Source organism: Phascolarctos cinereus, unplaced genomic scaffold (assembly GCF_003287225.1).
Source record: "Phascolarctos cinereus isolate Bilbo 61053 unplaced genomic scaffold, phaCin_HiC Scaffold_4;HRSCAF=312, whole genome shotgun sequence".
NCBI classification, from domain to species: domain Eukaryota; kingdom Metazoa; phylum Chordata; class Mammalia; order Diprotodontia; family Phascolarctidae; genus Phascolarctos; species Phascolarctos cinereus.
In genome coordinates, this window is record NW_027555847.1 from 357,736,121 (window position 1) to 357,763,670 (window position 27,550).

Sequence of the window (27,550 nt, forward strand, 5' to 3'; positions counted from 1 at the left end):
CTGAGAAAGTGGTGAAGTTTTAGAGTGCAGAATGAGACAAATGCACACGTATATACCTATGTATGTATGTATATGCATGTGTATGTGTATGTGCATATATTTAACTCTTCTTACATTCTTCTCCTCTCCCACACAAAGATCCAGACATCCTGGTCCTACTTAATGCTCCCTGCACACACTTCATCTCCCTATGGCTGTTTTCCATGCTTACAATGCTCCTACCCTCCTGAACTTTGACTCTTGGAATGCCTGGCTTTCCGAGACTCAGCTCACATGCAGCATTTCCAGCAGGCCTTTCCTAGTCCCCTACCTGCTAGACTAGCCCTTCTAAATTTCCTTCCATTTCATCTGTATCTTCTATCCTTGTATCTTCTGATTTATATATGTAACCTCCCCCCCTCATTATAACATAAGCACCTCAAAAGCAGGAACTGTTTTTGCTTTTTTTTTTTGTATCTCTCTTTTTAACACAATGCCTGGCACATAATAAGCCCTTAATAAATGCCAGCTGAGTAACTGATAGTTAGCACTTTTAGCTCAATAAAACTTGTTTGAATCTTACACCAGCTTTACAAAACTAAAGAATATTGCCTTAATAGTGCTATGCAATTAAATCTTTTGAAAGCACATTTTAAACACTCTTAGTTGCTACAAAATTATTAATTCTGAGTTACCCCAAAACATCATAAGAAAAATAAATGTACCCTTGGACTCTCATGGCTTTTTATTTTCTTGAAAAAATGAGACGACCAAAATCATCTTCTATCAAACACTTTTGGCCCTAGATTTGTTTATCGGTCCATTAAACAAGTATCAAAGTCCTGGATAACAAAAAAATATTTACATATTGAATGCAAAATAAATACAAAATAATGGAAAACATTTGTTTTCCACAGATTTACTCTGCTTTCTTAGTCTTCAAAGCCTTCTGCTTCATTTTTCTTTGTCTTTTGTATATCTTTTTCTTTCTCGTTTTCAAACTAACTTTGGGCTCTGGTTTCACAAACAGTATTTCCACTGGCTTTTCTTCAGCTGGCGTCTTAAAGACATCATCAGTAGGATCTTCTGCAATAACAGTTCTATCTTCTTTCTTCTTGAGCCTCTGTACATCTTTGACTTGTTGTTTCTCCCTGTATTTTGCAGCTGTGGCCATTCTCACTATACGTCGATGCTAGAAACAGAATGAAAAGTGCAGGACTAAAATAAGAGAATGTTTTGGAATCTGGATAACACAATTATGGACAAAAATTTCTTTCACCCAAAATAAGAGAAAAAATCATTATGTTGCACAAAAGACCAAACAGAAATAATTTAATGCAAGTAAAATTAATTTCACAACTTTTATCATAAAAACAGCTAAACAATTACTTCACATAAAAGAACAAATACTGTTTCAAGGAAATTGAAATATGGCTCTAATACCACAAGAACTGTTAAAACTAAAGCCCAAACCCAGCTTACCATATTTGGTGACTGGTAGTGTGGATTTTCATATAAAGTTGGTCCCCCAAAACTGCCTTGGAAAATCTTTATGAGATTTAAAACAAAACGAGGTCCAATTTCTACAAGGGCAGCATCTTCTTCTATTATCTAGAATAAAGAGAGATACTTCTCAACTTGTTTCTGATGTCCCTCTACAAATAAGCAGTGGTTAGAGTCACATCACCATTGTGTCCAGGAGATATTATGATCTAATTTTCTTTCATTACATTTAGGTATGACATCTAACAAATGAGAGGCAGCATGATGGAGTGGTTAAGAGCTGATACTGGAGCCAGGAAGAAGTAGTAAAGACCTACATCTGACACTCGAACAAGTCATTTAAGTTCTCAGGGCCCCTACTCACTCCCACAGAGATACATTCCTAAAGGAGAAGTCACATGTATCATATTAACTGCTAATAATATGTACCACATTTTACATTTATACAGCACTTTATAAAACTCATTATATACATAATTTTAATTAATCCTTACAAAAATCTTGTGAGATAGGTAGTATAAGTACCATACCTATTTACAAACTGGGAAAATGAAGTCCAGAGGGGTTAAATGATGTGCCCAACATTACACAATTGCTAACTATTAACCTGGGGGCTTGAATCTTTGCAACTCACTCAACATTGGACCTAAGTCTCTTCATCTGTAAAATAGGCTGGGAGGAGGGGAGGAGTAGTTTGAGTTCAACTAGAAGACCTCTAAGGTTCTTTCTAGCAATAAATCTACCACTCCGAAAAATAGATGAATTGGGACATGGGACCTGGAACTTCCAACTCAAAATCTAGTGCTCCTCCCAATAAACTAAGCTAAATTCCCGGCACAGTAAGACCAGGAAGAGTTTTACAAAATACTTTGAGCACCTTTAAAAAATAAAAAAGGCTTTTAATTAACTTACCTGATAGTTACGAAACCAGATCCTATTGTCCATAATGGTGAAGGTAAACACATGGTCAACAAATGGTTGGCTCTTGGGATGGTATTGTGGAGTACAAAAAATCTATTGAAGAAATACATGCATACATACATACATACATACATACATACATAAATATACATATAATATATATGTTGGTCTAATTCAAATTTCCATTGTTTATATCTGATATGCCAAAAGGTGTGTCTAACATACACATTAAAAATACATGCATTCTCCCCTTTAACTGCAGAAGTAGGAGGCTATAGGTGTGAAATATTATATATACTGTCAGTTGAGGTTAATATCTTGGTTGGTTTTCCAGAACTGTTTATTTTATTTTTATTATTTTAATCTTTGGACTCAGAAGTGTAAGGAAGGGAGGGAGGGGTAAAGCTTCCTAAATGGATATGATATAAATCCAAAAACATAAAAAAATTTTTTTAAGGAATTCAGTTTATTGTATATTGCTATAAATGTGTGAACTTCTAAAGATTTACCTGAATAAGGAGTTCTTTTATCAAAGAATAATGTGGAGATTCATCAAAAGTCTACAAAAGCAACATAACATTATTATTGGCCAACAGAAAATAGTTTAATAATAGTCACAACTAAAATATGCTATATGGATTTTTTTTTAAAATCAGGACGTCATACAGAAAGCACAGAACTTACAGGATCAAAGGACAGAAGAGGACGTGAACCTCTCAAACAGTTTCCAGTCATCTTTAACTCTGCCAAAGTATGAACTGCAATGGATTTTGAAACAACAAATTTAGGTTTGTCACAGTTAATTCAAAAATATCTTAAGCAACATATTACAAAAGGATTCATCATTGTATCAACTTACTATTTTGAACTAAGAATTTAGCTGACGGGCCCTGAGGTGAATTTGAAAGCCTGAAAACATTAAAGAGATTATTTAAGAAACGAGGGAAAAAATACAAAGTGATCACTAAATAACTGAGGCTAAGAGAAATAAAATACATTTTTAATATCCTATATTAACATAGTTTATTATCTTTAGTAGTTATTTTTTTAAAACAAAAAGTAACCACGCAAATCTTTCATTTTTTATGGAAAACTTCAAAAATATGTGTAAAGACAAAAAAGGCAGATGAAAAAAATACCTATCAAACAAATGGCTTGAAATCTAGACTTCTATACATAAAATACACATTTCTGTAGTATGTGCACCACAGGTATTTTAAGTTGAACAATTCCAATGCTTAAATGATATATTCTCTTACCACATATAGAGATCTTGTTTTTTCTTGGCTTCAAAATAGATACATTTATTGCAGTTCTTTATTTCACAGACCTAAATGAAATAAATTATGGGAAACAATGCTCTAAAAACCAACCCAAACAGTCTGGCAAATTTGGCAAGAATTCTTTTCATAAATGTTTAGTTAATGCGAAAATGAGGTAGTCATTTGATATCATCAAAAGCACATAATATGTGCCAGGTGGTGGGGATACAAAAACAAAAATTAACTTACATTCTGCTGGAGGATAACATATTTTATACCCACATAGCTATGAATAAAAATAAAAAGGGGTGACGAGGGAGATGTATAACATCAGGAAAGGCCTCATGAAGTAGCTGAGCTTGGAAGGAAGCAAGGGATGTCTAATATCTCTGTACAGGTCAGGAGAGAGTAGATTCCAGGTGAGGGAAGGGATGGGGGAGGGGAGGGGGATAGGTAGCCTATGTAAAATTAAAAACCAAAAGATGTACTATCTTGTGTGAAGAACAGCAAGAAGGTTAATCAGGCTGGACTGTTGAAGTACAAGAGCAAACAAATCTTGCAAAAGACTACGGTAGAGGAAAAGTGAAAATTGGAAACTTGCTAACAGGGGTCAACCTGGTTCTTTTCTTAGGATTAATCTTGAAAATTGACCAAATAGTCTGTTTATCTTCTTATTCTTTTCTTCTCTCACAGGCTAAAAACTCCTTTCCTCTCATATGGAGACAGCTGCCTTTCTGCTTTGGGTCTAGCTTTCTGAAGTGATGAACTTTCTATTTTTTTTGGGGGGGTGGTGAGGCAATCAGGATTAAGTGACTTGCCCAGGTTTACACAGCTAGTACATGTCAAGTGTCTGAGTCCAGATCTGAACTCAGGTCCTCCTGACTTCAAGGCCGGGACTACTCAGTGCACCACCTAGCTGCCCCTGAAGTGATGAACTTAAACTTAAATGCCCAGGAATCTCTAGTTGTTTCCAAACCACAAAAAACAAAGAATACGAAAAGGGAAAAGATGCCTTAAGGCTATAATGAAATACATTTACATACTTCTTCACATACTTCTCTCTGGTCAAAGTATAGTCAGTATGGAGAAGCCCAGAACCAGAGTAAGTGGCAGAAGAAGAATCAATCTGGACTTGTTACCTGCTATACAGTACCAAATCTAAATAGCACCATCACCCCCTTACACAAAGTGGAGACAAAGGCCATAAAGACAGTTATTCTTTTTGTTACTTCTGGTGGTGAATGAGGCAGATATGCTGTCCTCTGTTGCTATTTATGTTGTTTTTCTTGACTTCAAGTCCTAAAAAGGTCATTCAGGGGCCTTTCTTTCCAGTGTATGCCTGGGTTGCATGCCCTCCTCTTCTCTTTTAGAAGGCTTCAGCTCACTTGCCACCTTCTGGGAGAAGTCTTTTCTGATCCTGAGAGTGCTCTCTCCCTACTCCAATTACACTGTAGTTACCTAACATTTCATTGTTCTATTTTCTCAATATAATGTTAAGCTCCTTGAGGGTAGGATCTGTTTTTCATTTTGCCTTTGTATCCCCAATGCAGTGTACATAATAAATGCTTGTTGAATTGCATTAAACATTAAGATAAAGATTAGAAACTTTAAATTATGCTACATTTCTAGTAATACAGCTTAGTAAAATCCTTAATTTGTGAAAGACAGATCTGAATATAATCTATCTCAGAATAACACTAAAATATTTCCTCAGATTTAGAGAACCAAAGAAGCAATGTAAATTAGATTCTGAGTATGGCAAATGGAGCATTCATTCATAAACTCTTTCTTTAAAATGATCAGACAGTGGATTTCTTAGATCATACTTTAAGCTACATAATGTGACCTCAAAACATATGCTACAAACAAATGAATCCTTCCTAAGGTCAACAGAGACTAACAATTTAAGAAAAGACATACAAATATTAAAGATCAATAAGAAGTCAATCCTAAAGCATCTCACTTGTCAGTTCAAGTTTAAAACTCTTAATAATCTCTTAGTTTCAAGGAATGCTGTATAAAAACAGCTAGATGGTACAATGAATAGAGCACTAGGCCTGTAGTCAGGAAGACCTAAATTCTAGTCAGGCCTCAGACACTTACTGGGTGTGTGACTCTGGGCAAGACAGAACCTGTGCCTCAATTTCCTCATCTGTAAAATGGGGATAATCTCCCAGGGGTGTTTCGAGGATGAAATGAGATAATAATTGCACAGCGCTTAGCACAATGTCTTGCAGATAGTAAGTAAGCACTTAATAAATGTTTACTTTTAAATAATAAATGTTTACCTCCTTACTATCCAACAAGTATTCAAAACACCTACACATCAAGTACACAGCACTGTCTTAGGTTATACAAGGAATAGGATTTTATAATTTAGTTGGAAGACAAGTTTAAAATACAAGTGATAAGAAAAGTGGTAAAAAAAAGTATGTACAAGGGCTAAATTATGTGCCACAGACTAAACGCTCTAAGAGTCTAGAAGGGAAAATAAGGGTCAGAATAGTCCAGGATGATTTCATGGACGTGGGACTTTGCCCTGGAACTTAGAGAAGGCCATTTTGAGGGTGGGGGAAACATTGCCGGTAAGAGGTTAATGTGAACAAAAGTTGTGTGCAAGGCAAATCCTGTGTCACATTTGTAAGACAGTGAGAAACCTGCCTGACTAAAGCAGAAGTCCATATGTTTGGGAGTGAAGGGAATGGCTGGATAGGCAGAACAAGCCTTGAAAGGTACTAAAGCACTTTGCCAAATACTTGCTATGAGTTAGGCACTACGGTAAGGTCAGGGACGTGGACAACATCTGGGATTTATCAGTATCGCAAACTCCCAAGGGAGGATAGTCTTACAGGGCACTCAGAGCACTGGAGTCAAACTCAAATAGAAAGAGATCCTTGAAGGCCACATAGTGACTTAGAAAAGCTTAAATTAACATTATCTATGTTGTACTGTATTTTTTGTTAAACATTTCCCAGTTACATTTTAACTTAGTTCAGGCAGCAATAGAGTTTCTGAGAATTTGACACCTCTGGTCTAGAGCATTCAAGATTAAATGACTCAGATCTCACAGCCAGTATGTGTTAGAGGGACTTGAACTTCGGTCTTCCTAGCTTCAAAGTCAGCTCCCTAGTCACTATGAAAAGCTATTTCTGTCTAGACTGGAATATTCTAATCAAGCAAAACACTCATTAATGCTGGACTTATTTTGACAAGTTGAGTTAGTTCTCAAATCATCATCTTAATATTTTTAATCAAAGTTCCTAAAGGATGTTTCAAAAAATTCTACATGTGGTTCTTTTCTAAATTACCTCATTAATTACAAACAACTTGTCTTTCCGGTCCATTTTGTTATCTGGTAAAAGAAAAAAAAAAAGTAAAGAAAAATGAACAACTTACAAAAGAGGACTCTGAAAGTTCCAAACAAAAATCTTTTCTATGCAATAATCTTAAAGATCATGCTCACAAAAATCAATTTAAATAAATAAAAGAATATTAATTTTCACATCAATACTTATATAAACATTTTGCCCACACATTCAAATGGATTCAAATCTCAAGTGTCCTCCAATAATGCAGATGGCAAATCTCCATACCTGTTCATCCCTCATGACTCCTGTCTATGCTAGAGGGGAGCTATCCCATGTGCTAAAGTCCTTCTTGCTTACTCCTTGCAACTCCTTTCCAATGGAATACTCTGGCTGTCCACCTGTCAGCCCTCATCACATTAGCAACTCATCTTCTCTTACTGACATATTTTACTCTTCTTCCCAGTTATATTTTAACTCCCTGTTCATACTCACCCTGTATCTCTTTATTGCCTCTGCATATTCATTTTTAATCCTTCAGGGATGTTGTATTCCATGCTATACTGCCACATGGAAACACTGGTAGAATGCCAGTTTTTTAAAAAATGGTCCTCTATTATCACTGGCCTTTAAAAGAGTTTTGCAATTTCCCCAAAGTGGTCCAAGCTGGTCTCCTCCTTTCTTTTTAACTGTGGGTCCAACATGATGTCCACTTGTATTTTCTGTTCCAGATTTATATATTGAGGGACAAGTTCTATAGGTTTCCTATTCAAATATATACATGCCACAATCTAAGCAATAAACATTCTTTACCTAGCTTCATCTTTCCTGTGTAGATGGTCAGGCCAAACTCCTTTGAAAGAATTTGAAAGAAACCATCACCTAGATGACCACACTTCTACCTGTTTTATGATCTATGTGACATTAAAGGTCGGAGAGTCACTGACTAGGGTGACTTATATCTTGAATGATTCTGACGTATGGATAGGAAATGTTTTATTATAAAAGAGCCTATAAGGCAGCTTTTTGTTCTGTGGAATTCAACGCTTTTTTTTTAATCAAGAGTAAGCACAGTGTATTTTACTGTGAAAAGGTAAAGATACAGCCCATTGCTGAAAATCACATTAGAAAGCCTGCTTGTTTCCATATTCTTACCTTTAATGAGGATGCCTTCAATTCACATGTAATAACAATAATATAAGCTAACATTTCATAGCACTTTAAGATTTACAAAGCATTTTACAAATACTATTTCATCTGACCCTCATAACAACGCTGGCTGCTATTATTACCCCCATTTTTATAGATGAAGAAATTGAGGCAAAGAGAAGTTAAGTGAATTGCCCAGAATCACACAGCTCTTAAGTGTCTGAGGCAGAATCTGAACTCAGATCTTCTCAACTCCCAAGTCTAATGCTCTATCCATTATGCCACCAACCTAACCCTTTATGACCCATATCAAGATTTTATATTAATTGGAAAGTAAATACATGGAACGACTAGGTGGTTCAGTAGATAGACTGCCAGGCCTGAAGTCAGGAAGACCTGAATTCAAATCTGATCTCAGACACCTACTAGCTGCGTGATCCTGGGCAAGTCACTTAACCCTCTTTGCCTCAGTTTCCTCATTTGTAAAGTGAGCTGGAGAAGGAAATGGCAAACCATTCCAGTATCTTTATCAAAAAAAAAAACCCAAATGGGGTCACAAAGAGTGGGACAGGACTGATGACGACTGAACAACAAAGAACAAAGTCATCAGTTATTGAAGTCTTCTCTCCATTCCCTTTCTTTGGTAGGAATATGGTCTAAGATATTTTTCCTGTGCCTCTGGTTTCTTACCCTCCTCCAGAGACCTTGTAAACTGGTCCCTCCACATCCTAACATAACTTAAGGTGTTTCCTCCAATGTTGCTCTCTCTTATGACCTTAGTCTGATCTGGCTGCTTTTGCTGTTTGGTCTTTTAGTGCCATTTTTACCCCCTCTATAAGCATATCCAGGACTGCGAGGTCAGACAACAAGGATGATGTATCTGATAGAGACCACTGCTTGTCATAATTTACAAATTTTCCATTTTCTTCTTTTTCGTTTTATTCCTCTTTCATTTTCATCCTTAAATGCTTTCTCTGAGCTGTTTTTGCCCTCCACGAAAGAGGTCTAACTCCAAATCTGTAATAATGCTTTAAAGCTGACAAAGTCTATTTATGAGATTATTGATTTAGAGATGGAAGGTACCTTAGAAGTCAACTAGCTGGCCAATCCCTTTAGTTTACAATGTAAGGAACTGAGTCAGCTCAGGGAGATGAAAAGCCCAAGCTAACTCAGGATTGAACCTCCGGTTCCAAACCCAGTGCCCTTCTCACCATACCATGTCACCCCCCTCAACCTCCTGTGAAGCAGGTAGTATGAAAATTTAGTTTGCAGATGACCAAACTAAAGGTTTTTCTGAATACAAAAGCACTGCTGTTTCCACTAAACCACATGACCTCAGACCCCATTACAACCCCCTTCAGTAACAAAAGATGCAATATTCCTGGCTTTGACAGCTTCAGCTGCAGTGACTCTTGACCACTTGGCTTCCCAGAGTAACCCAGCTTGGGAGCTCAGTCCTCACCCAGACCAAGGGCTGGATCTCATGAGCCCCAGAAGCCTAGCAGCAGCAGCACCAAAATCCAGCAGATCTGGAGAACATCCAGGGCCATGAACTAAAAGAAAGGCAGCTAGAACTATGTCAGGAAAGAAATGATCCCACAGGCCCCGAGCCCATTACAGTGTGGCAGTGCAATATAAAATACTTCATGTTCATGTTATTATAATTCTGATACAGTGGCAGTTGAGTAACATAGTGGACAGAATGCTGGGCCCGGAGTCAACAAGACCTGAGTTCAAATCTACCCTCAAATCCACCCATACTTAACTACCTGTGTGACCCAGGCAACTAATTTAACCTCTGTCTGTCTCAGCTTACTCATCTGTCAAATGGACTTGTAAGGATAAAAGGAGATAATAAATGCAAAAAGATAAGCATAGTGCCAGCCATATCGTAGGCACTATATAAATACCAGCTATTATGGTGATGATCCTGAGCATAAAGAAAAATTTTAATTGTATTCAGTAATTCTTTTTTAAGGAAGTAAGAAAGCATGTAAATCCATTTTAGAAAGATTTATAGCAATAGAAATGGAGATGGATAAAATGGACATAATTTGGGCACTTGAAGAATTACATTTTTGAAGTAAATCATTCCCTAATTATGCCAACTTAACTAAAATAATCACTGCTCATCACACATAAGAGACTGTGCTAGTTACATGAAGTATTACTCTACTTGGAAATATAATTATACAAACATCTGCATATAACTATTCCCAACATAAAGTTTTAAAAGTATACAATAAAAAGAGATGGCTTATAGGAAAAACCAACCTGCTTTAGAATGAGGCATCAATGTTCTTAAATCTTGCATTAAATGTCTTGTTCTGAAATTTATTCCCCTGGATGAGAAGATAAGAACCCGCTCTTTATTCTTCCATTTACCCTAGAAGAAAAAAAAATTTTAAACAGATAAACTTCAGAACGGTACTGAATGTATACTGTCAAAAGCTAGATCCCAAATGTAACTAGACTGATAAATAGTAGCACTTGTTACATCTGCTGACACACTTCACACATTTATGCTATTATACTTCTCAGTGTGAATTTTTTTTTTTTGGCTAGGCAATGGGGTTAAGTGACCTGCCCAGGGTCACACAGCTAGTAAGTGTCATGTGTCTGAGACTGGATTTGAACTCATGTCCTCCTGACTCCAAGGCCTGAGCTCTATCCACCAAGCCACCTAGCTGCCCCTTTAGTATGCATTTTAATGGGAAAAGGCCAAAGCAGTAATTTTACAGTGAACTATTCTAATAAAAAAGAAAATTCATAATTATATTCAGATGTTAAGACATACAAAGTACTTTCCTCACAATACTTTGCGAAGCTGGCACTAAAAGTATCATCCCTTTTACTGATGAGGTCAAATGACATTGCACAGATACCAAGTGTTTGAACTGGGATTCAAAACCAAGTTTTCTGACCCTAAGACCTGCAATACCGTATAAAAATACGGGAAAGTTTGATGGAATGACTATTCATACACTGTATGTAAGATTTTAATATAAAGTGAAGTTTTATTCAGAATTGATGCCCACTCCTCAGCACCCTCCCCATTTGAAAAAAATTCCCTATTTATGTTCTCTTTGTATTAAAGGATTTACAGGCTGCACTTGTTAAATTTTTTAATTATCATGAATTTGACAAACATGGTCATTTCCCTTCATAAAGTAAAAAAGAAAAAGGAGCATATATAAAATTTTGAATCTTTATTACATACATATGTCTTTAGGTAGCTAACAAATTAAACATGGTAGTTCCAAAACTGTCTCACTTGTCTTTATCTCCCTGATGTTCTCTTCAGTATTCTTTAATGTTTGATTGTTATTCTTTTCTTCAGTACCTCTCTTCCCCACAAGTGTTCCTCATCTCAACGACCCTTCTTTGTGACAAATAAGCACTGTTAGGCAAAATAAATCCACAGATCAATTATGTCTTTAAATTTTTTTTTAAAAATTACATTCTATAACTCTATTCCATCAACTGTATGTCCAGAACGGAAAGCATGATTCATCGGTTTCTAGAGTTATAGTCTGATCACTGCATTGACCATAGTCTTTCAAAGCTGTTTTCCTTTACAGTGTGACAATCACTGTATAAATTGTTCTCCTGGTTTTGCTCACTTCCTTCTCCAATCAGTTCATAAAAGTCTTCCCAGGCTTCTCTGAAAGTCTTCCTGTTGACATTTCTTTTGGCACAATGACATTTTATTATCATATATCATAATTTGTTTAGACATTCCTCAACCAAAGGACATCTGCTTAGTCTCTTGGTCTTTGCTAAAACAAAGTTGGGCTTCACTTTTTAATCTTCAACTGTTATTTGCTGCAGTTCTATAAGACATTACATAATTCAACAAAAAAAAAATTAAGTGGCTCCGATGCTATGCAAAGTATTGTGCTTGGGGATACAAAGACAAATGAAAAAAGGCCCTGCTTCCAAGAGGCTAACATTCTTCTAAGGGTTTGGGACGGCCAAGTATGTGAAACAATGGAAGGAATAAAAATAAATAAGGGGAAATGAATTTCAAACTGTGTTAGAACCCCTCAAATACTTGAGTTATCAGTCAAGTATGTGTGCATATTTTCTATTTGTTAAATTGGAAGCATATTCTAAAGAGATGATAAAGAAAAATGCCTTTTGCTGATCCCTCTATAACAAATGGATAGAGTACTTTATTTCATAAAACCCCAAGAACAGCCTAAAAGAGATGGAAAGATAAATTTTTTTTCTAACTACCACAAAAAATTACCTTAAAAGCAACTACCTTCCAGGTAGTCTTCCCGGTCTTTCTGTGAACAATAACTATACCCTTCCCTCAAAACTAGTCAAGCACTCTGTGCTTTTATTAGAAAAATAACTGTAACATGTAAAGTGCCTGTGCATTGATCCCTCGGAAGTTTACTGGCTTCTCCTGAAAGCAGAGACAACATCTTAAACTTTTTATCTCATTCTGCTACTAACAATTCTCTGCACACAAAAGGCTTCAAAAATGCTTGAAATTAAAAAACAAAAAATGGCACCACCTGATAAAAAAGAACTATTTGTAATATGAGTGGATAAATGATCAGGATACATATCATAGGTTATCAATTACTTCCCATTCTGTTGTCAGCCCTCACCCTCTTTACTCTTTTCCTTTTCTCTTTTCTTGGCACAGCATCATTTTTGTATTCCTGTTAAGTCTACTTCACTTACTCTTCATTTTTTCATTCATCAAAAATGGACTTTCCAGTTATTCCAAGCCCTCTTCCTTTTTCATTCATTCAAAAAACATTTATTGAGCACCTATTCTATGTCATGTACTATGCCAGGTAGAGGAACATGAAGATAAATACAAGACAACTCCTCTTCTCCAACAGCTGCATAGTGCTTACTTACATTCTGTATTGAGACATACAATAATTATGTGGACAGAAAAGTGAATACAATATAAATACAAAGGAGATATCAATTAATTACTGGGGGGAGCACTATAGACTCAGAAGATTGGATGGGCTTCTAGGACAGGGGGCACTTGAGACAAACTCTGAGGGCGAGAGGAGAGAGCATCCACCCATGGAAGAGGATCTGGGAAAGGTCTAAGGCACAAGGTGGAACATGGCTGGCTGGAACACAGAGGACATGAAGGGGAATAACATATAATAAGCCCGGAAAGCTTGGCTAAAGCCAGGTGGGGAAGGGCTTCAAACACAAGCAACAACAGAGTATGCCAGTCTGGCTGAAATGTGGAGCCAGACTGTAAAGAGCTTTAAAAGCCAACAAGAGGGGCTTCTATTTTATCCTAGAGGTAGTAAGAAGGAGCCACTGGAGCTTTTTGAGCAGAAGAGTAACAAGGTCAGACCTATATTTTCAGGATAACAATTTGGCATTTATGTAGACAATGGACTGAAGATGGGAAAGACTGGGAGATCAATTTGGGAACCACTGCAACAGCCCTCTTAAGACAGAAGTAAGGAATATCTCAACTAGGTGGGAGCCACGTAAGGGGAGAAAGGGGATGACTACAAGAAACACTGTAGACACAGAATCAGCAAGACTTGGCAAATGATTTACATGAGGGGTGAGAGACAAATTGACGAGGACATGAAGGATGCATACCTGAAAGACCAGAAGCAGTATTCTACAAGGAAACAGGTTAAATTAGGAAGCGGAACAGATTTGCAGAGAAAAATGAGCTCTGTTTTATATTTGAAATGTTCTACAGGCAGCTGGTGATAGAAGATATTCTTTCAAGCACAGTTTCAACTACCACCATTCAGAATCAAAAACTCCAAAATCTCCTTATCAGATTAACCTCTTCTAATTTCATCTTTCCCTTACTTGTGCTAAACCTACTCATCATCACTGAGCCCTCTCGCTTTCTCAGGCTATTTGACTCTTACTTTCTGTTTGGTTTTCCAATCTCAACTTTATAGTTAACCAGATTAGCTTTACACTGTCCCTCGGCCCTTGACCCTATCAATACTCATGGCTTAACAAACCTAACCATAGATAATTTCCATCATCTGCCACTTCTTTCCACTCCTGTTCACACACTGCAGAATGGAGATATGCAACATCGCACAACCAAACTGACGCAGGGAGGCCAGCACTCACTTCTCAACTCAGTGCCTTTGCAATGGCTGTTCTAAACACTTTCTTATGTCCTCCTGGAATCACAGATTTAGAGCTGGAAGAGACCTTAGAAGTCATTGAGTCCAACACTCTCTTGCTGGATTGTTGCCTACAAAATTCAACTCAAGTGCCACTTCCTACATTGTCTCTCCTGATCTCTCCAGCTGCTAGTTCTCTTCCCTGACTGATATCTATTTATTTTGTATACACACTGTCTTCTCCAATACAATATAAGCTTCTTGATGGCAAATACTATTTTGTCTTTATACCCAATGCCTAGAATAGTGCCTAAAAAAATAACAGGAGCTTAATAAGTGCTTGCAGATTGATAACTAAAATCTTCAACTCCTCAAACTTCTCATATAAACACCTGCTACACCTCAGATTAATGCACCTCATTTCCCCTTTCTCGAATTAATTTCTCTTCTTAGCTTCCTTTGGTTAATGTTACCACACGTTTCTGGCACAAAAACCTTAGGAATTTTTTACTCTTCAATTCTGTAGGCCCCCTTATCCAAATTGATCATTTTTTTCCTTTATCTCCACATCTTCCTTTTTATTCTCAATGCCAACACCCAGATTACATCAATAAGCTCCCTACTGCTTCTAGACCCCTGGCTCTTCAATATATCCTCAACACACCATGGCTAGGTTAATTTTCCCAAGGTACTTCTTTGACCCCATCACTCCCCCGGTGCTTCATAGTTTACCAAGTCCAAGCTTCATCACTCCTGACAATCTAGCTCCACCCTACCTTTCCTAATTCAACTCTCCACCATGAACCACTCACTCTTTCCAATCTGAACTCTATTTCCCCCCAAATATATATATATGGTACTTTTGCCACTTTCACACATTTGCTCATATCATTTTCTCCACCTGAAATGCTCCTCTTCACCTAGAGAAATCCTAACCACCCTTTCAAGGCCAATTTAAATGCACCCTTACCCTCCTCTTCTCTCTGATGCTTACTCTGATCCTCCAAGAGAAGCAACTCCCTCCTTCCTCTGTACTCCTATTACATTTAATTTGACTATTTATATAGTTACATTCACCCAAATGAGTTGCAAACTAGCTCATTCTATCTTTCCAGGCCAATTACACTCCTCACCACTCTAAAGTTCCAGTCAAATTGCCATACTTCTGTTTCCCATACGAGACATTTCATCTCTCATTCCTGAACCACTGCAGTCTGTCTCCATCTGAAATGCTCTCTCCTTTCCACAAAACCTGGAAGCATCTAGTTCCCTTCAAGGTTCAACTCAAGTGTCACAAGAGACCTCTCCTGACTCCCCCAGATGGCAGTTCCTCTTTTATCCTAGGAGAATGTAAATCCTAGAATGATTTTTTGTCTTCTTATCCTTAACATCCAGTGCAACATCTAGGACATAGGAGGCATTTGATAAATGTTTGCTGAATGAAGAACCACAGTAGAAATCTTGACTTATTTTGTTAATTTCCCATAGCACCTAGATCATGCTAGAACCTTAGAGATGATTCAGCAGGAGAAATACTTTTTAAAAAAGTTTCTTCGCCTATAACCCATCAGAGCAGGAATAGAGAGCACTGGACCTAGGAGTCAGGAAGACCTGAGTTCAAATCCTGCCTCAAACACTAGCTGTGTAACCCTGGACTAGTTCCTTCATCTTCTTTTACCCCCGTTTCTTCAAATGCAGAACGGGGATAACAACAGCACCTACTTCCCAGGACTGCTGAGACAATAAAGTGAGATGTTTGTAAAGTTATCATTATTGTTATTAATCACAGTGGGGGAAAACAATAGCAAGAACCAGCCTTTGAGCAGAATATTAAAATTCCCGCTTGAGAATGGATAAAAGTGGGGAAGGATGCTCAAGACACCTTCTTGCTCCCTTCAAGTCACACCCAAAGCTCCACCTTCTGCAAGACGCCCCTCCTAGTGCCCCCTCCCCTAACCTCAGTGCCTTCACTCAGACCGTCCCCAACCTAGCTGTCTGTACCTCGTCTGCATGCAGTTGTTTGTTGTCTCCCGCTCTAAGACTGAACTCCTAGAAAAAAAAAAACATGTTTTTCCATCCCCATCGCTTAGCACAATGCCTGGCACACAGCAGGCGCATAATAAGTGCTGGTTGCCTTGACAAGTTCTGTAACCTGGGCTGAGACAACCTCTCGCCTCCGCTCGCCGGCGACAACCACGTGCGCGGGCCGGCGGGGGCCCGGCCTGGCTGCGGAGGCCGGAGGGAGCCGAGGGCTGCCCCGCACCGAGGACCGCCAGGCCGCCGTCCCCTCGTGGGGGAGAATGCCGGGTCGGGGTCACGCGGGGGGCCCACGCTCCCACGCCAGACCCGGAGCTGCCGCTCTTACCTTGGACACGGGGCCCGGGATGCGGTACTCCTCCTCTTCCTCTGCCTTCTTTGGCGCTGGAGGGGGCAGTTTGGCCGGCGCTCCGGCCTTTTTTCCCTTTCCTTTAGGCCTCTTCGCTTCGGGCCCCCCTACTCCACGCTGCTTCCTCTTGACAGCCGCCATCTTGCCCGAATTCCCCTTCTTCCGGCCGTCGCACGTTGCATGTTGCACGTTATTCGTTGTTCATCCCGCCTTCCGCTCCTTTCCGCTTTGCCCCTCTCTCCTCTTTCCCGTCTCTATGCCACCAAAAACATTTGAGAGCGGGGGGGCAGGGGGCGGGGTGACAACAGACGCTTCCTCTCTAGTTCAGCCAACCCCGGCTTTACTTTACGGCTGTGGCACTGTGCAGTCATGGAGTCTGAGCAGGCGCAGTCAAAACAAGCCAAAACTCCGACACTTCCGGTCTGCCTTGGGAGCCGGCAGTAGAGCTTCCTTCCAGCCTTGGGGCGGGAAAACTGTTGCACCTGAGGCTGCCCTGGGTCTGGAGGGGCGGAGGGAGCCGAGGCGGCTGAGACGGCTGGGACAGCTGGGGCAGGAATTGATTCCTACCCTACAAACATTTGGGCTGCTTAGGCTCTGAGCTGAGGTTAGGCTGGGGCTGCGAAGACAAAACAGCTCTTGCCCCGGAGGAGCCGGAGGTAGAAATAACACTTAGATGAGTAAATGCACGGTAAAGGGAGGAGGAGGAGGGAGCACCCACCACCGGGAGGGATCCGAAAAAGCTTCAAGCGGAGGGGACACCTGAGCCGAGCCGAAGGAAGAAGCGAGGAGTTGTGAGAGTCGGGGCTGTAAGCATTTCCTCATTGGTTTGTTCTGTTTCCTCTCTCGGCTTGGGGCTGGGATGGAGAGGCCAGTGGAAGGTGTAGACAAAGTCTAATGCTTTATTTACCTTTTACAAGGTCCTAGCGCTTTGCAAAATTTGAAGCGCCATGTAAATACTGGTTATTCTAGGGGAAAGAGATAAGATCTGAATTCAGGTTCTTGGTGTGCAAACTTTGTAACTCTGGCAAGTCGGTTTACAAACATCACATTTGATCCTCATAATAACCCTGGGAAGTAGGTGCTATTTTTATCTTCATTTCATACACTTGACGAAACTGAAGCAGACAAAATTAAGTCACTTGCCCAGGGTCATCTAGCTAGGAAAGTCTTCCTGATTCCAGACCTAATGCTTCATCTGCACTGCACAATCTAGATACCTCTCCTTTATCTGTAAAATATGATGTTTGGACTAAATGACCTCTAGGAATCATTCCAGCTCCAAATCCTATGTTCCTTTTGCTGGGAATGGGGAGAACTTGCCTAGGATCCAGGCTTTGACACGGCTGAGGTGTGTTTTGGGACAAGTCACTTCCCCATCGTGAACCCTCACCCCTTTTAGTCTTTTGTGTAAAACTTATACTATCATTAGGTACTTTGGAGTAGCGTATAGAGGACTAAGCTTGGAAGTCTGGGAGACCTAGGCTCATATCCTCCCTTAGAAACACATCAGCTAAGTTAACGTGGGCAAGTCATTCAACTTTTCAGTGCTCCAAGCAGATCTCTACAATTATAAATTACAAATTAGTTGTCCATCTGCATCTCTAGAGTGATTCTGCACACCAGGACTTCCTTAAACTATTGAATTCACAGGTCTGGCTCTCCTTCCCCCTCTCCCCCAAAAAAATCTGGGTTGTGATTGTGAATCATGTGAAAATGTTTTAAATGTGAAGTGATATATACATTATTTTAGTCTTAGAAAAGCCCAATGGGAGCAAGTTAAACAGGGCATTTTTCAGGAAACATCCTCAAGAGAAGTGACTCCCAACTTCACAAGTACTTTAGTGGCAAAACTCACACTTGAGTACAGGCCCCTTGATTTCTAGTCTAGTAATGTTTCCATTACACGTTTTTTTCTCCTGCAGTTGGAGGGCGTGGAGTGAGATCTAAACAGTTGTGCTTGGAAAAAGTATGTTTTGCTAAGAAAACCCAAATTGGTTGACATTTTAAAAAATCATTGGGGGGGGGTAATACAACTAAAGCAATTTTTTCTGGAGTCACTAAACTCAATTTAACATTTATCTTTCTTATAGGTTGCCAAGAGAGACAACTGGTTAATCCCAGTTTAAATTAGAAACACCCAGTGGAAGGAACCTTATGTGAAACGGAAAATGCCCCTTTCTACACAAGCTGAAGATGGGAATGATCAATATATTTTAGTTGCCAGCCTTGACAATGTAAGGAATCTCTCAAACATATTAAAAGCTATTCATTTCAAAGACCATGCAACCTGTTTTGCGACAACAAATGGAATCAAGGTTACAGTGGAAAATGCAAAATGTCTGCAAGCAAATGCATTCATTCAGGTATGGATGCAAGCGTGTTATTTCACTGTTCCTTCTGCATGTGTTGGGAATGGGTCATCTGTAAAATTGGTACCAAGGAAAGAGCACTAAACTTGGGAGGTGAAAGTCCCAGCTTTAAGTCTTTGTTCTGCCCCTTAACTAGCAAGTCATTTTATTTCTCTGTGCGTTAGTTTTCTCATCTTCAAAATAAGGGGTGTGGGTTTGATGACCTTCAAGTGCCCTTCTAGCTCCTCATCTATGATCTACAAAATGAGGGTGTTGGAATAAGTAATCTCTTAGATCCCTTTCAATGCCAGTATTGTAGGAATCCTACATAATATTCACAGGCTGAAATTTGAAGTTAACTGAAAGGATTGTCCCAGTTCTTTCTCTGTCCTGTATTGTTGATTGTAACACTTTTTGAAGTATCTAGTTATTAGGTAAGCATAAGTATCTTTGTTTTATGGAAATTTTGCTTATGATAGGTTTTGTGGCATGTTGGCAATCAGAAGAGAATTATTTATTTTTACGGATGAGGGTCACATATAGTAAATAACAGAGCCTAAGCAACCTCTTTTGTGTTTAAGGGCTCTGCAGAAAGAGTTGATGCCTCCAAGATCTTGGTTGGGCCATTTTTGTTTCAGGAAGGTAGAAGAGAGAAGTACTTTTTAGCCTGGCAGCCCAGAACTTAAATTTGTGCAATGATTTTGGGATATTGGTATTCAGGAATCTAATAAATGCAAACTAAGAAGAATCAGAGTTGTTTATAAGTTTAAAAATCGTCTAGTACAACCCCCTAATTTTACAGATGAGGAAACTGAGTCCCAGAGGGGTTATGTCACTTGCTCAAAGTTTCCTAGGTAGTAAGTGGCACAGCCAAGTTGATCTACTTTGAAATACATAGAAGGTGAAATCTTTGGAACTATATACAAAGTAGTATAATTCATTAATATAAATGGCCATATTTATATTTATAGACTTCTCTTTTTACAGGCTGGAATATTTCAGGAGTTTGTTGTTCAAGAAGAATCTGTAACATTTCGAATCAATTTAACAGTCCTTCTAGACTGCTTGACAATTTTTGGTTCAGCTCCTTTGCCAGGTATATCATTGTTACTGTCATTATATAATAGTGTGAAGGCATCAAGAATTCATCAATTCAGGAATGATATTTAGATTTAGTTTTCAGTTTGGGAGTTCATTACTTAGAAGTCAATGGTGGGTTTTAAAATTTTAGAATTTTTTAAAAAATATCAGGTGTTTTTATGACTAATATATTTGCAGAGGTAATTACAATCTTTTAAAATATATTAGACAAGGGGCAGCTAGGTGGTGCAGTGGATAGAGCACTGGCCCTGGATTCAGGAGGACCTGAATTCAAAGCCAGCCTCAGACACATAACACTTACTAGCTGTGTGGCCCTGGGCAAGTCACTTAACCCCATTGCCTAGCCAAAAAATATATATATATATATGTATATTAGACACTCAGGAATTAAAACTGAAATAACCAAAAAACTTGAAAACGGCCAAGATTTTTAACCTTATGGAAGTTATTTGAATAGCTTAATTCTAGCCACATTGTTGTTATAATGTACTTTTTAACATTATTTTTAAATATGCTTATGGTTGGTTGTTTTTTTTTAAAGAAACCTTTTAATAATTTAATACATTTTCCTGCACTCTAAACTTTAAAGTATTAACCTCCACTTAGGTTTTTGGAGTTTTAAAGAAATGGTAAAAATGTAAAATGTTGTAATTAATTTGATGTAGGTGTGAAATCACAAAAACCCTTCAGAATTATTTTACCCCCTGGGACTCTTGGCAGGGTGAATTTTTTTAGCTCTATAGCAGCTTAGCATTGTTATTATTACAACAGCCCTGTAGGAGTGGGTTAGGCATAGGACTTTATAATTAAGTGAAAATTCTATTGTATTACAAATAAACATTTAGCATAAGACTCGCCAACACATTGGTCGGTTGTGGTTGACTAGGCCCCCCCATTATGTGCACTTCCATTAGTTCCTGGGAATTTTCAGGCTCAAAGGGCTTCTCATTTCATTATTAACCATTATTATTCATTATTAACCATTATTAGCCATTGTTAACAATGTCATTAGTGACTAAGATTGTCAACATCACTATCCCCTTGGTGATTGATTGTGTTAGAACCTCTAGCACCTTTTGGGTAGAATTGTGATTGTTTTCCGGCACATAAAAAGTAGCTTCTCTAAATAAAGTTATATTTCACAGGGTGAGCTCTGGGTGCTACTGTATCAGAATATTTATATAATGTGTGTAAGTCATGTGCACTCAAATAAAATGGAACCAAGTCTTCAACTGTTCTGCAAACTACAGTATTTGTACCTACACTTTTAAGACAGTGTACACTATTTCATTCTGGAATTGTTTATATTTGAAGTCAGAGAATGATTTAGTAATCTCAGAAATAGACCTAGAGATCTTTAATACATTTTTTTCTTGTCATTGTTGCTATTTCTGATTTTTGTTTCTGTTTTTTTATGGGCTAAAAATATTAGAGTAATTTTAGTAATCACTTTAAAGAACTCCCAGTGAGGAACTTCCCCTACCATTGCAAATTGGTACCTTCTGTGCAGCTTACATTCTTAAAGACATTGAGAGGTTAAGTGACTCACCCAGCATCACATATCCAGTATATGGCAAAGGTGTTGAACCTAGGTCTGCCTTCCTCCAAGGTCAGTGCCCTATTCACTACACCACAGTGTCTCTGCAAAAAGAAAAAGAAAAAAATACATATAACAGTGATTAATAGATAGATAAATAAGACTACTACTTAATGAGTTTTATTTGTGGTCTGCATAGAAACTGAACCTAAAACCACAAAAGTAAGCTCAAAGAGTGCCTATATTGATTTATTTCCCTTCAGGAGCTTCCACCGCACTTAGGATGTGTTACCAAGGTTATGGGTACCCTTTGACACTCTTCCTGGAAGAAGGAGGAGTAGTAACAGTGTGCAAAATTAATACCCAAGAGCCTGAAGATACGTTGGATTTTGATTTCTGCAGCACAAATGTTATTAATAAGATTATTCTTCAATCAGAAGGCCTGCGTGAAGCATTTGCTGAATTAGACATGACCAGTGAGGTCCTACAGATTACCATGTCACCAGAAAAACCTTATTTCAGGTAGCCAAAATCAGTATTATGTTTCTGATAATCTCTTTGCAGGAATTTTTATTGTACTTCTTCTCCAACTAATTAGCTAGCACATATGAACCATGTAGGAGCATAGGACCTAACCACCCTGACCACTGCTTCTGTTGTGTTAATGACTGCTGTCAGGTGTCATGCTGGCAGACTCCGAACAATTAGTAATTTAATTGATGACGAATGTCATTAATTACATAGTTCAATTCATACATCCCCAGAATATCAAGATTTATGATGACTAATGAAAATTTGGGTGCCCTTGCTCTAGAGAAATGGTCTCATATTATACATTCTTTCTTTTGTTTCATTGTAGTGCAGTGTGCAAAAAATGATGGCCCTTTGTATATGCAATTTTCAGCAAATATTTATTGACTACCTAATATGTACTAGACATTTTAAGGAATGACTACATAATATACTGGCATATTACATCAATAAGCTTACAATTTAATTGAAAGAGATGAGGGAGTAAAAAAGTATATAGTAATTTAGTACCAACTTCATAAGTGCTTAGGGCAGTTAGGTGGCACAGTAGATAAAGCACTGGGTCTGGAGTCAGAAAGATCTGAGTTCAGATGTGGCCTGGGACACTAGCCATGTGACCTTGGCTTAACCCTATTTGCCTCAGTTTCCTTATCCCTCAAATGACCTGGAGAAGGAAATGACAAACCACTCCAGTATCTTTGACAAGGAAACCCCAAGTGGGATCACAAAGAATCAAACATGATTGAGCAGGGGAAAAAAAGGGCAGAGATGGGGGGTTGCCATAGAGAACAAGGGTTTGGTTATCATGAAGTAAGGTAGCTGTTCATCAGGGAAGATAAGAAATTTACAATAGGATCCAAAGTAAAAATGATGATAACTACTCTTGCCCTGTTGAACTGGTGGTTCCATATGTAGAACATCTTCAGAATATTGGTTTAGAGAAGAACCAAATGTTTTGATGTACCTTTCCAATTTTAAGCATTATAAAGTAATATGTCAACTCCTTAAAACAAGTTCTCAGATGTGCTTTAGGATAGTTAAAGCTTTTCTCAGCCTTATGCAAGAATGTTCCAGTCTGAAAAAGAATATAGTAATGCTTCAGTTAGCTCAAACTTAACTTATTGGACAGAACTCTCAATTAACTAGTGGCAGAAACTGAAATTCCAAGGCCTTCAGCAGAATTTCCTGAGGAACCCTCCAGCACAGATCCTGGGCTTATCTTCTTCATGCACTGGGGCTTGGCAGGAAATCTCTTCTTGGTAGGGTGCAGAGGTGGGGGAAGTATCAAACAGTTGAGGGATTCGTTCTTCAATTTCCCCTTCCCTAAAATACCTTCTCTTTCTCCTGTCCTTATTCTTTGTTTTTCAGAGTCCATTTTCAAACTCAGTTCCTCCATGAAAACTTCCCTAATTTCTACAGCCCTCATTGACTTGTCTCTCTGAATTCCTATAGTATCTTAGTTTCCATGAAACAGCTGAGCATTCGATTACTATCTTATGGTGTATACTCCAGTTGTTTAATGTGTGCTCATTTTGTGTCTTCTAGCTTATAAGCTGCTTGAGTGCACAGGTCTGTTTTATGTTTATTCCATATTCTCTACATTGCTTAAGCAAATAGGAAGAACTCCATGAATATTTATTTATTGCTTGCTTGTATGGGGACCACCAAGCTATAGAACTTCAAAGTTAAAAAGAGTACTTCAGACTTAGGGAATAGGGTGATTGAAATAATTAATGGTAATGGCACAGTAGCCTTAAGGAAGTGATTAATATATATAAACTCTTGGTGAAAAAAGGAATGGAGTGGTTAGTTTTGAGCTAAGGTCCTTCAATTTATCAGTCTCTCTGTTACATTCTTCAGGGCAGAGACAAGGAAGTTTTCATCGTGTATGTGTTAAGAATACAATAGTGAAGAAATCTCCAGACTTCATTCCTTTTGTAAAGACCCATTGCATTTGGTAATCTTATGTTTTAGGTTATCTACTTTTGGAAATTCAGGAAGCTCACACCTTGACTATCCCAAAGATTCTGATTTGATGGAAGCATTTCATTGTAATCAGACCCAAACTAACAGGTCAGTTTTTAATATGCAACCTGCCATAGCCTATACTATTGGCAATGATGGTAAAAAAAAGTTTTAAGATGTTGCTGGGAGAGTGAGTTTGGGAGGGTGGTTAATTTAATAGAAACTTATTTTGATTTGTAACAAAAAATGTAAATAACTTTTTTAAAGTACATTTTTTTAAATATATATATATATATTTTTAAGTGACTTGCCCAGGGTCACACAGCTAGTAAGTGTTATGTGTCTGAGGCTGGATTTGAACTCAGGTCCTCCTGAATCCAAGGCCAGTGCTCTATCCACTGCGCCACCTAGCTGCCCCTTTAAAGTACATTTTTAAAGACTAAAAATAACTGCCATTTAAAAAAATCTGTTTTGGTATTTTGGCAGCAGTATGTGGGTGAGGTAAAGGTAATAGTTAATATCCAATTAAGTAAATTTCTAAAGGATATTAATATTTTATTAGTTTTGTTTGGTTCTTTATTTGGAGTTAAAAAGCAATTTTGTCATATTCAAATGAGTAAATAGTATTTTTCTTATTTTTTCTGCAGATACAAGATTTCTTTGCTGAAACCATCTACAAAAGCTTTAGCTCTGTCTTGTAAGGTGTCTATTCGCACTGATAACCGGGGATTCCTCTCTTTACAGTATATGATTAAGAATGAAGATGGACAGATATGTTTTGTGGAGTATTATTGTTGCCCTGATGAGGACGTTAGTGATTCAGAGCCCTGAGGAATAATGTCTGGCCATCTTCTTTCTCACACACAGGATAGGCTGTGTTCTTATTCTCCTTTGTCCAGTACTGCTGGTAATTTATTGTGGGATTTTCCCAAGGACAAGACAAGAATTTAGCACTGGGAAATTGATAACCAGTGGCAGAGCAGTGCACCTTCTAGATACATTATTTTTCCACCAAGATATGTTTTCAAATAGCTATCAATATTCTGTTACTCTTCTGAATGTTACCTATTTAAGTTCATGGGAGTATAAATAATAATAAATTGATGAATAAGTTGTGAACATTGACTTTTCAAAATTGGAACATTTGGAAAATACAGAATCTGAAGGGTAAATATTACCACTTCTGTGAGTTGACTATTGAAATTAGCAAATTCATGTTTATGACAAGCCCATTCGTCCAAGATTAATTTGAATTGGATAAAATACTTTTTAAGGGATGCTCTACATATTTCAAAATAATATAAATTAATGAGGCACTTGTTTACAACACTTTGTCATGTATGGAACTGCAATATCTGTGGGGGTTGAGAATGAGAATTAGGGGGAAAAAAGGTCTATAAAAATGCAATGAACAAGCCAGAATGTTATTTTTTTAAAATACCATTATACTAAAGAAGAAAAAAATTCAGCAAAACTAACCAGCATATTGAAAAGGAGACATATGTAGCACTCTATACCCATGTACCCCACCTCTGCAGAGATGCAGGAGAAGGTATTTTCATATTGTATTTGGAGCCAATCTCAGTCATTACAATTAGCAGTGTTCGGTTTCACTTGTTTTGCTACTGTCGTACAACATGAATTTAAGACTCATGACTTTTTTCATAATATCCTAACTTCCCAGTTCAGTTTAAAAATATTCATTGAGTGCCTCTCATGTGCTTAGCATTGTCTCTACCTAAACCAAGGTGAAAAAAACAAAACGCATGCCAGCTTCTGTAATTTTCTGGGAGAGGTAGCATGGTACAACAGAAAGAGTGCTGGATTTGGAGGTAGGAGACTTGGGTTTGAATCCAGAGCCTCAGCTACTGAGCTGTGACCCAAGTCAAGTCCTTTCCATTTTCAGAGCCTGTTTCCTCATCTGTAAAATGGGGTGAAAAAATATTTGTACTTTTTCTCCCAACATGGGTTTTGAGAAAAACTCATTACAAACTTTAGTTATACCCCAGAATCTTTATTCACTAAATATTTTTGTCATAGCTATTTTATATCTTAAATAAAATAATATGAAACTAAATTTATATGACTAGTTTTTATAGAAAATAAATAAAACCAGAGAGGTTGCCTTCTGTGATGTCTGTATAAAATACAGCATATGCTGAGGTGAATGAATGGGTTTAATATTGTTGAGCTGTATTTTTGATGAACAAAATACTAAGAACAGAACAAAAAAAAAAGATTCATTTCCCAATTGACAAATGGTCAAAGGACATATAAACAGCCAGTTTTCAGAAGAAGAAATCAAAGCTATGTGTAGTCACATGAAAAAAAATGCTCCAAATCACTATTGATTAAAATAATTCTGAGGTGCCACCTCACACCTATCAGAAATGACAAATGCTGGAGGGGATGAGGGAAAATAAGTACGCTAATGAACTGTTAGTGGAGTAGTGAGCTGATTCAAACGTTCTGGAGAATAATTTGGAACTATGCTCAAGGGGCTATAGAATTGCACATGCCTTTTGACCTAGCAATGTCACTAGTGGGTCTGTATCCCAAAGAGATCAAAGGAAAAGGAGGGGGACCTATATATACAAGGATGTTTGAGGCATCTCTTTGTGGTAGCAAGGAGTTGGAAATTGAGGGAGTACTCATCGTTTGGGAAATGGCTGAACAAGTTGTTGTGTGCTTGTGGTGTTCTGCTGTGGGAAGTGACGGTGGTTCCAGAAGGGCGTGACAGAACCTATGTGGGCTGATAAAGAGTGAGGTAGGAATAACCAAGAGATTGTTGTGTATGGTGACAGCGATATTGTGGTGGTGATCAGCTGTGAAGGATTTGGCTATTCTGATCCAAGAGAGTTCCAGGAGACTCATGATTATGGGATCCTACCTACCTCTAGAGAGAAAACTGGTAAACTTGAAGTGTAGTTTTCTCACTTTATTTTCTTGGGTTTTTTTTTTAATGTAGCTGATAAGGAAATATGTTTCATGATTTCACACTTACAGTTGATGTGTTGCCTTCTTGTGGGGGAGGAATGGGAGAGAATTTGGAGCTCAAGGTTTGCAAAAAATGTTGAAAACAAATAACTGGATTTTTAAAAAAAGACTTAACCTTTAAAAGAGGTTTGTTAGGCCAATTTCTGCATAATTTAAAAACTTTACTCTCGTTCATTTCTTTTTAAAAAATATTTTGTTTTAATCAGCCAAGATCCATTTTCTTATTCTCCTACTCCAACCCTCCCTTCCTCCCTCACAATTGGAAAACACAGTTTTTTAAAATTACAAACATAGTTAATCAAAACCAGTTTGACAGGTATGCTGTTTATGCTTTCATCCAAATCAGAGAAGTATTTTTTGAAGCTTTCTTGAGTGTGTTATTCTAAGATCTCAGGGACAGGCTGCAGACCTGCAAACTTTCAGTGCACCCAAGCTCTGCAAATCCTTGATCCCAGTGTGGGTCTGTGCAAA

The 27,550-nt window shown here is 38.1% G+C and overlaps 2 protein-coding genes across 4 annotated transcripts; one reads left to right on the forward strand and one right to left on the reverse strand.

The window, feature by feature from the left end:
- Positions 1-706: 706 nt before the first annotated feature.
- On the reverse strand, positions 707-16,861 carry BRIX1 (biogenesis of ribosomes BRX1). Its single transcript, XM_020995573.2, has 10 exons — positions 16,580-16,861; positions 10,394-10,505; positions 6,974-7,017; positions 3,663-3,733; positions 3,263-3,312; positions 3,088-3,161; positions 2,913-2,963; positions 2,395-2,496; positions 1,462-1,590; positions 707-1,171 (listed from the first exon to the last, which is right to left on the reverse strand). The coding sequence occupies exons 1-10, from the start codon at positions 16,739-16,741 to the stop codon at positions 899-901; spliced, it is 1,068 nt and encodes a 355-aa protein (XP_020851232.1). The 5' UTR covers positions 16,742-16,861; the 3' UTR covers positions 707-898.
- Positions 16,862-17,029: 168 nt separating this feature from the next.
- Positions 17,030-26,159, forward strand: RAD1 (RAD1 checkpoint DNA exonuclease). Of its 3 annotated transcripts, none has more exons than XM_020995592.2 (6): positions 17,030-17,424; positions 18,691-18,963; positions 19,936-20,044; positions 21,850-22,108; positions 24,092-24,190; positions 24,730-26,159. In XM_020995592.2, exons 2-6 carry the CDS (start codon positions 18,769-18,771, stop codon positions 24,911-24,913), a joined length of 846 nt encoding a protein of 281 aa, XP_020851251.1. In that variant the 5' UTR covers positions 17,030-17,424; positions 18,691-18,768; the 3' UTR covers positions 24,914-26,159. The 3 variants fall into 3 exon arrangements, with proteins under 3 accessions (XP_020851251.1, XP_020851242.1, XP_020851259.1); XM_020995583.2 differs by having other exon boundaries at positions 17,031-17,406; XM_020995600.2 differs by lacking the exon at positions 17,030-17,424 and adding an exon at positions 18,538-18,566.
- Positions 26,160-27,550: the final 1,391 nt, after the last annotated feature.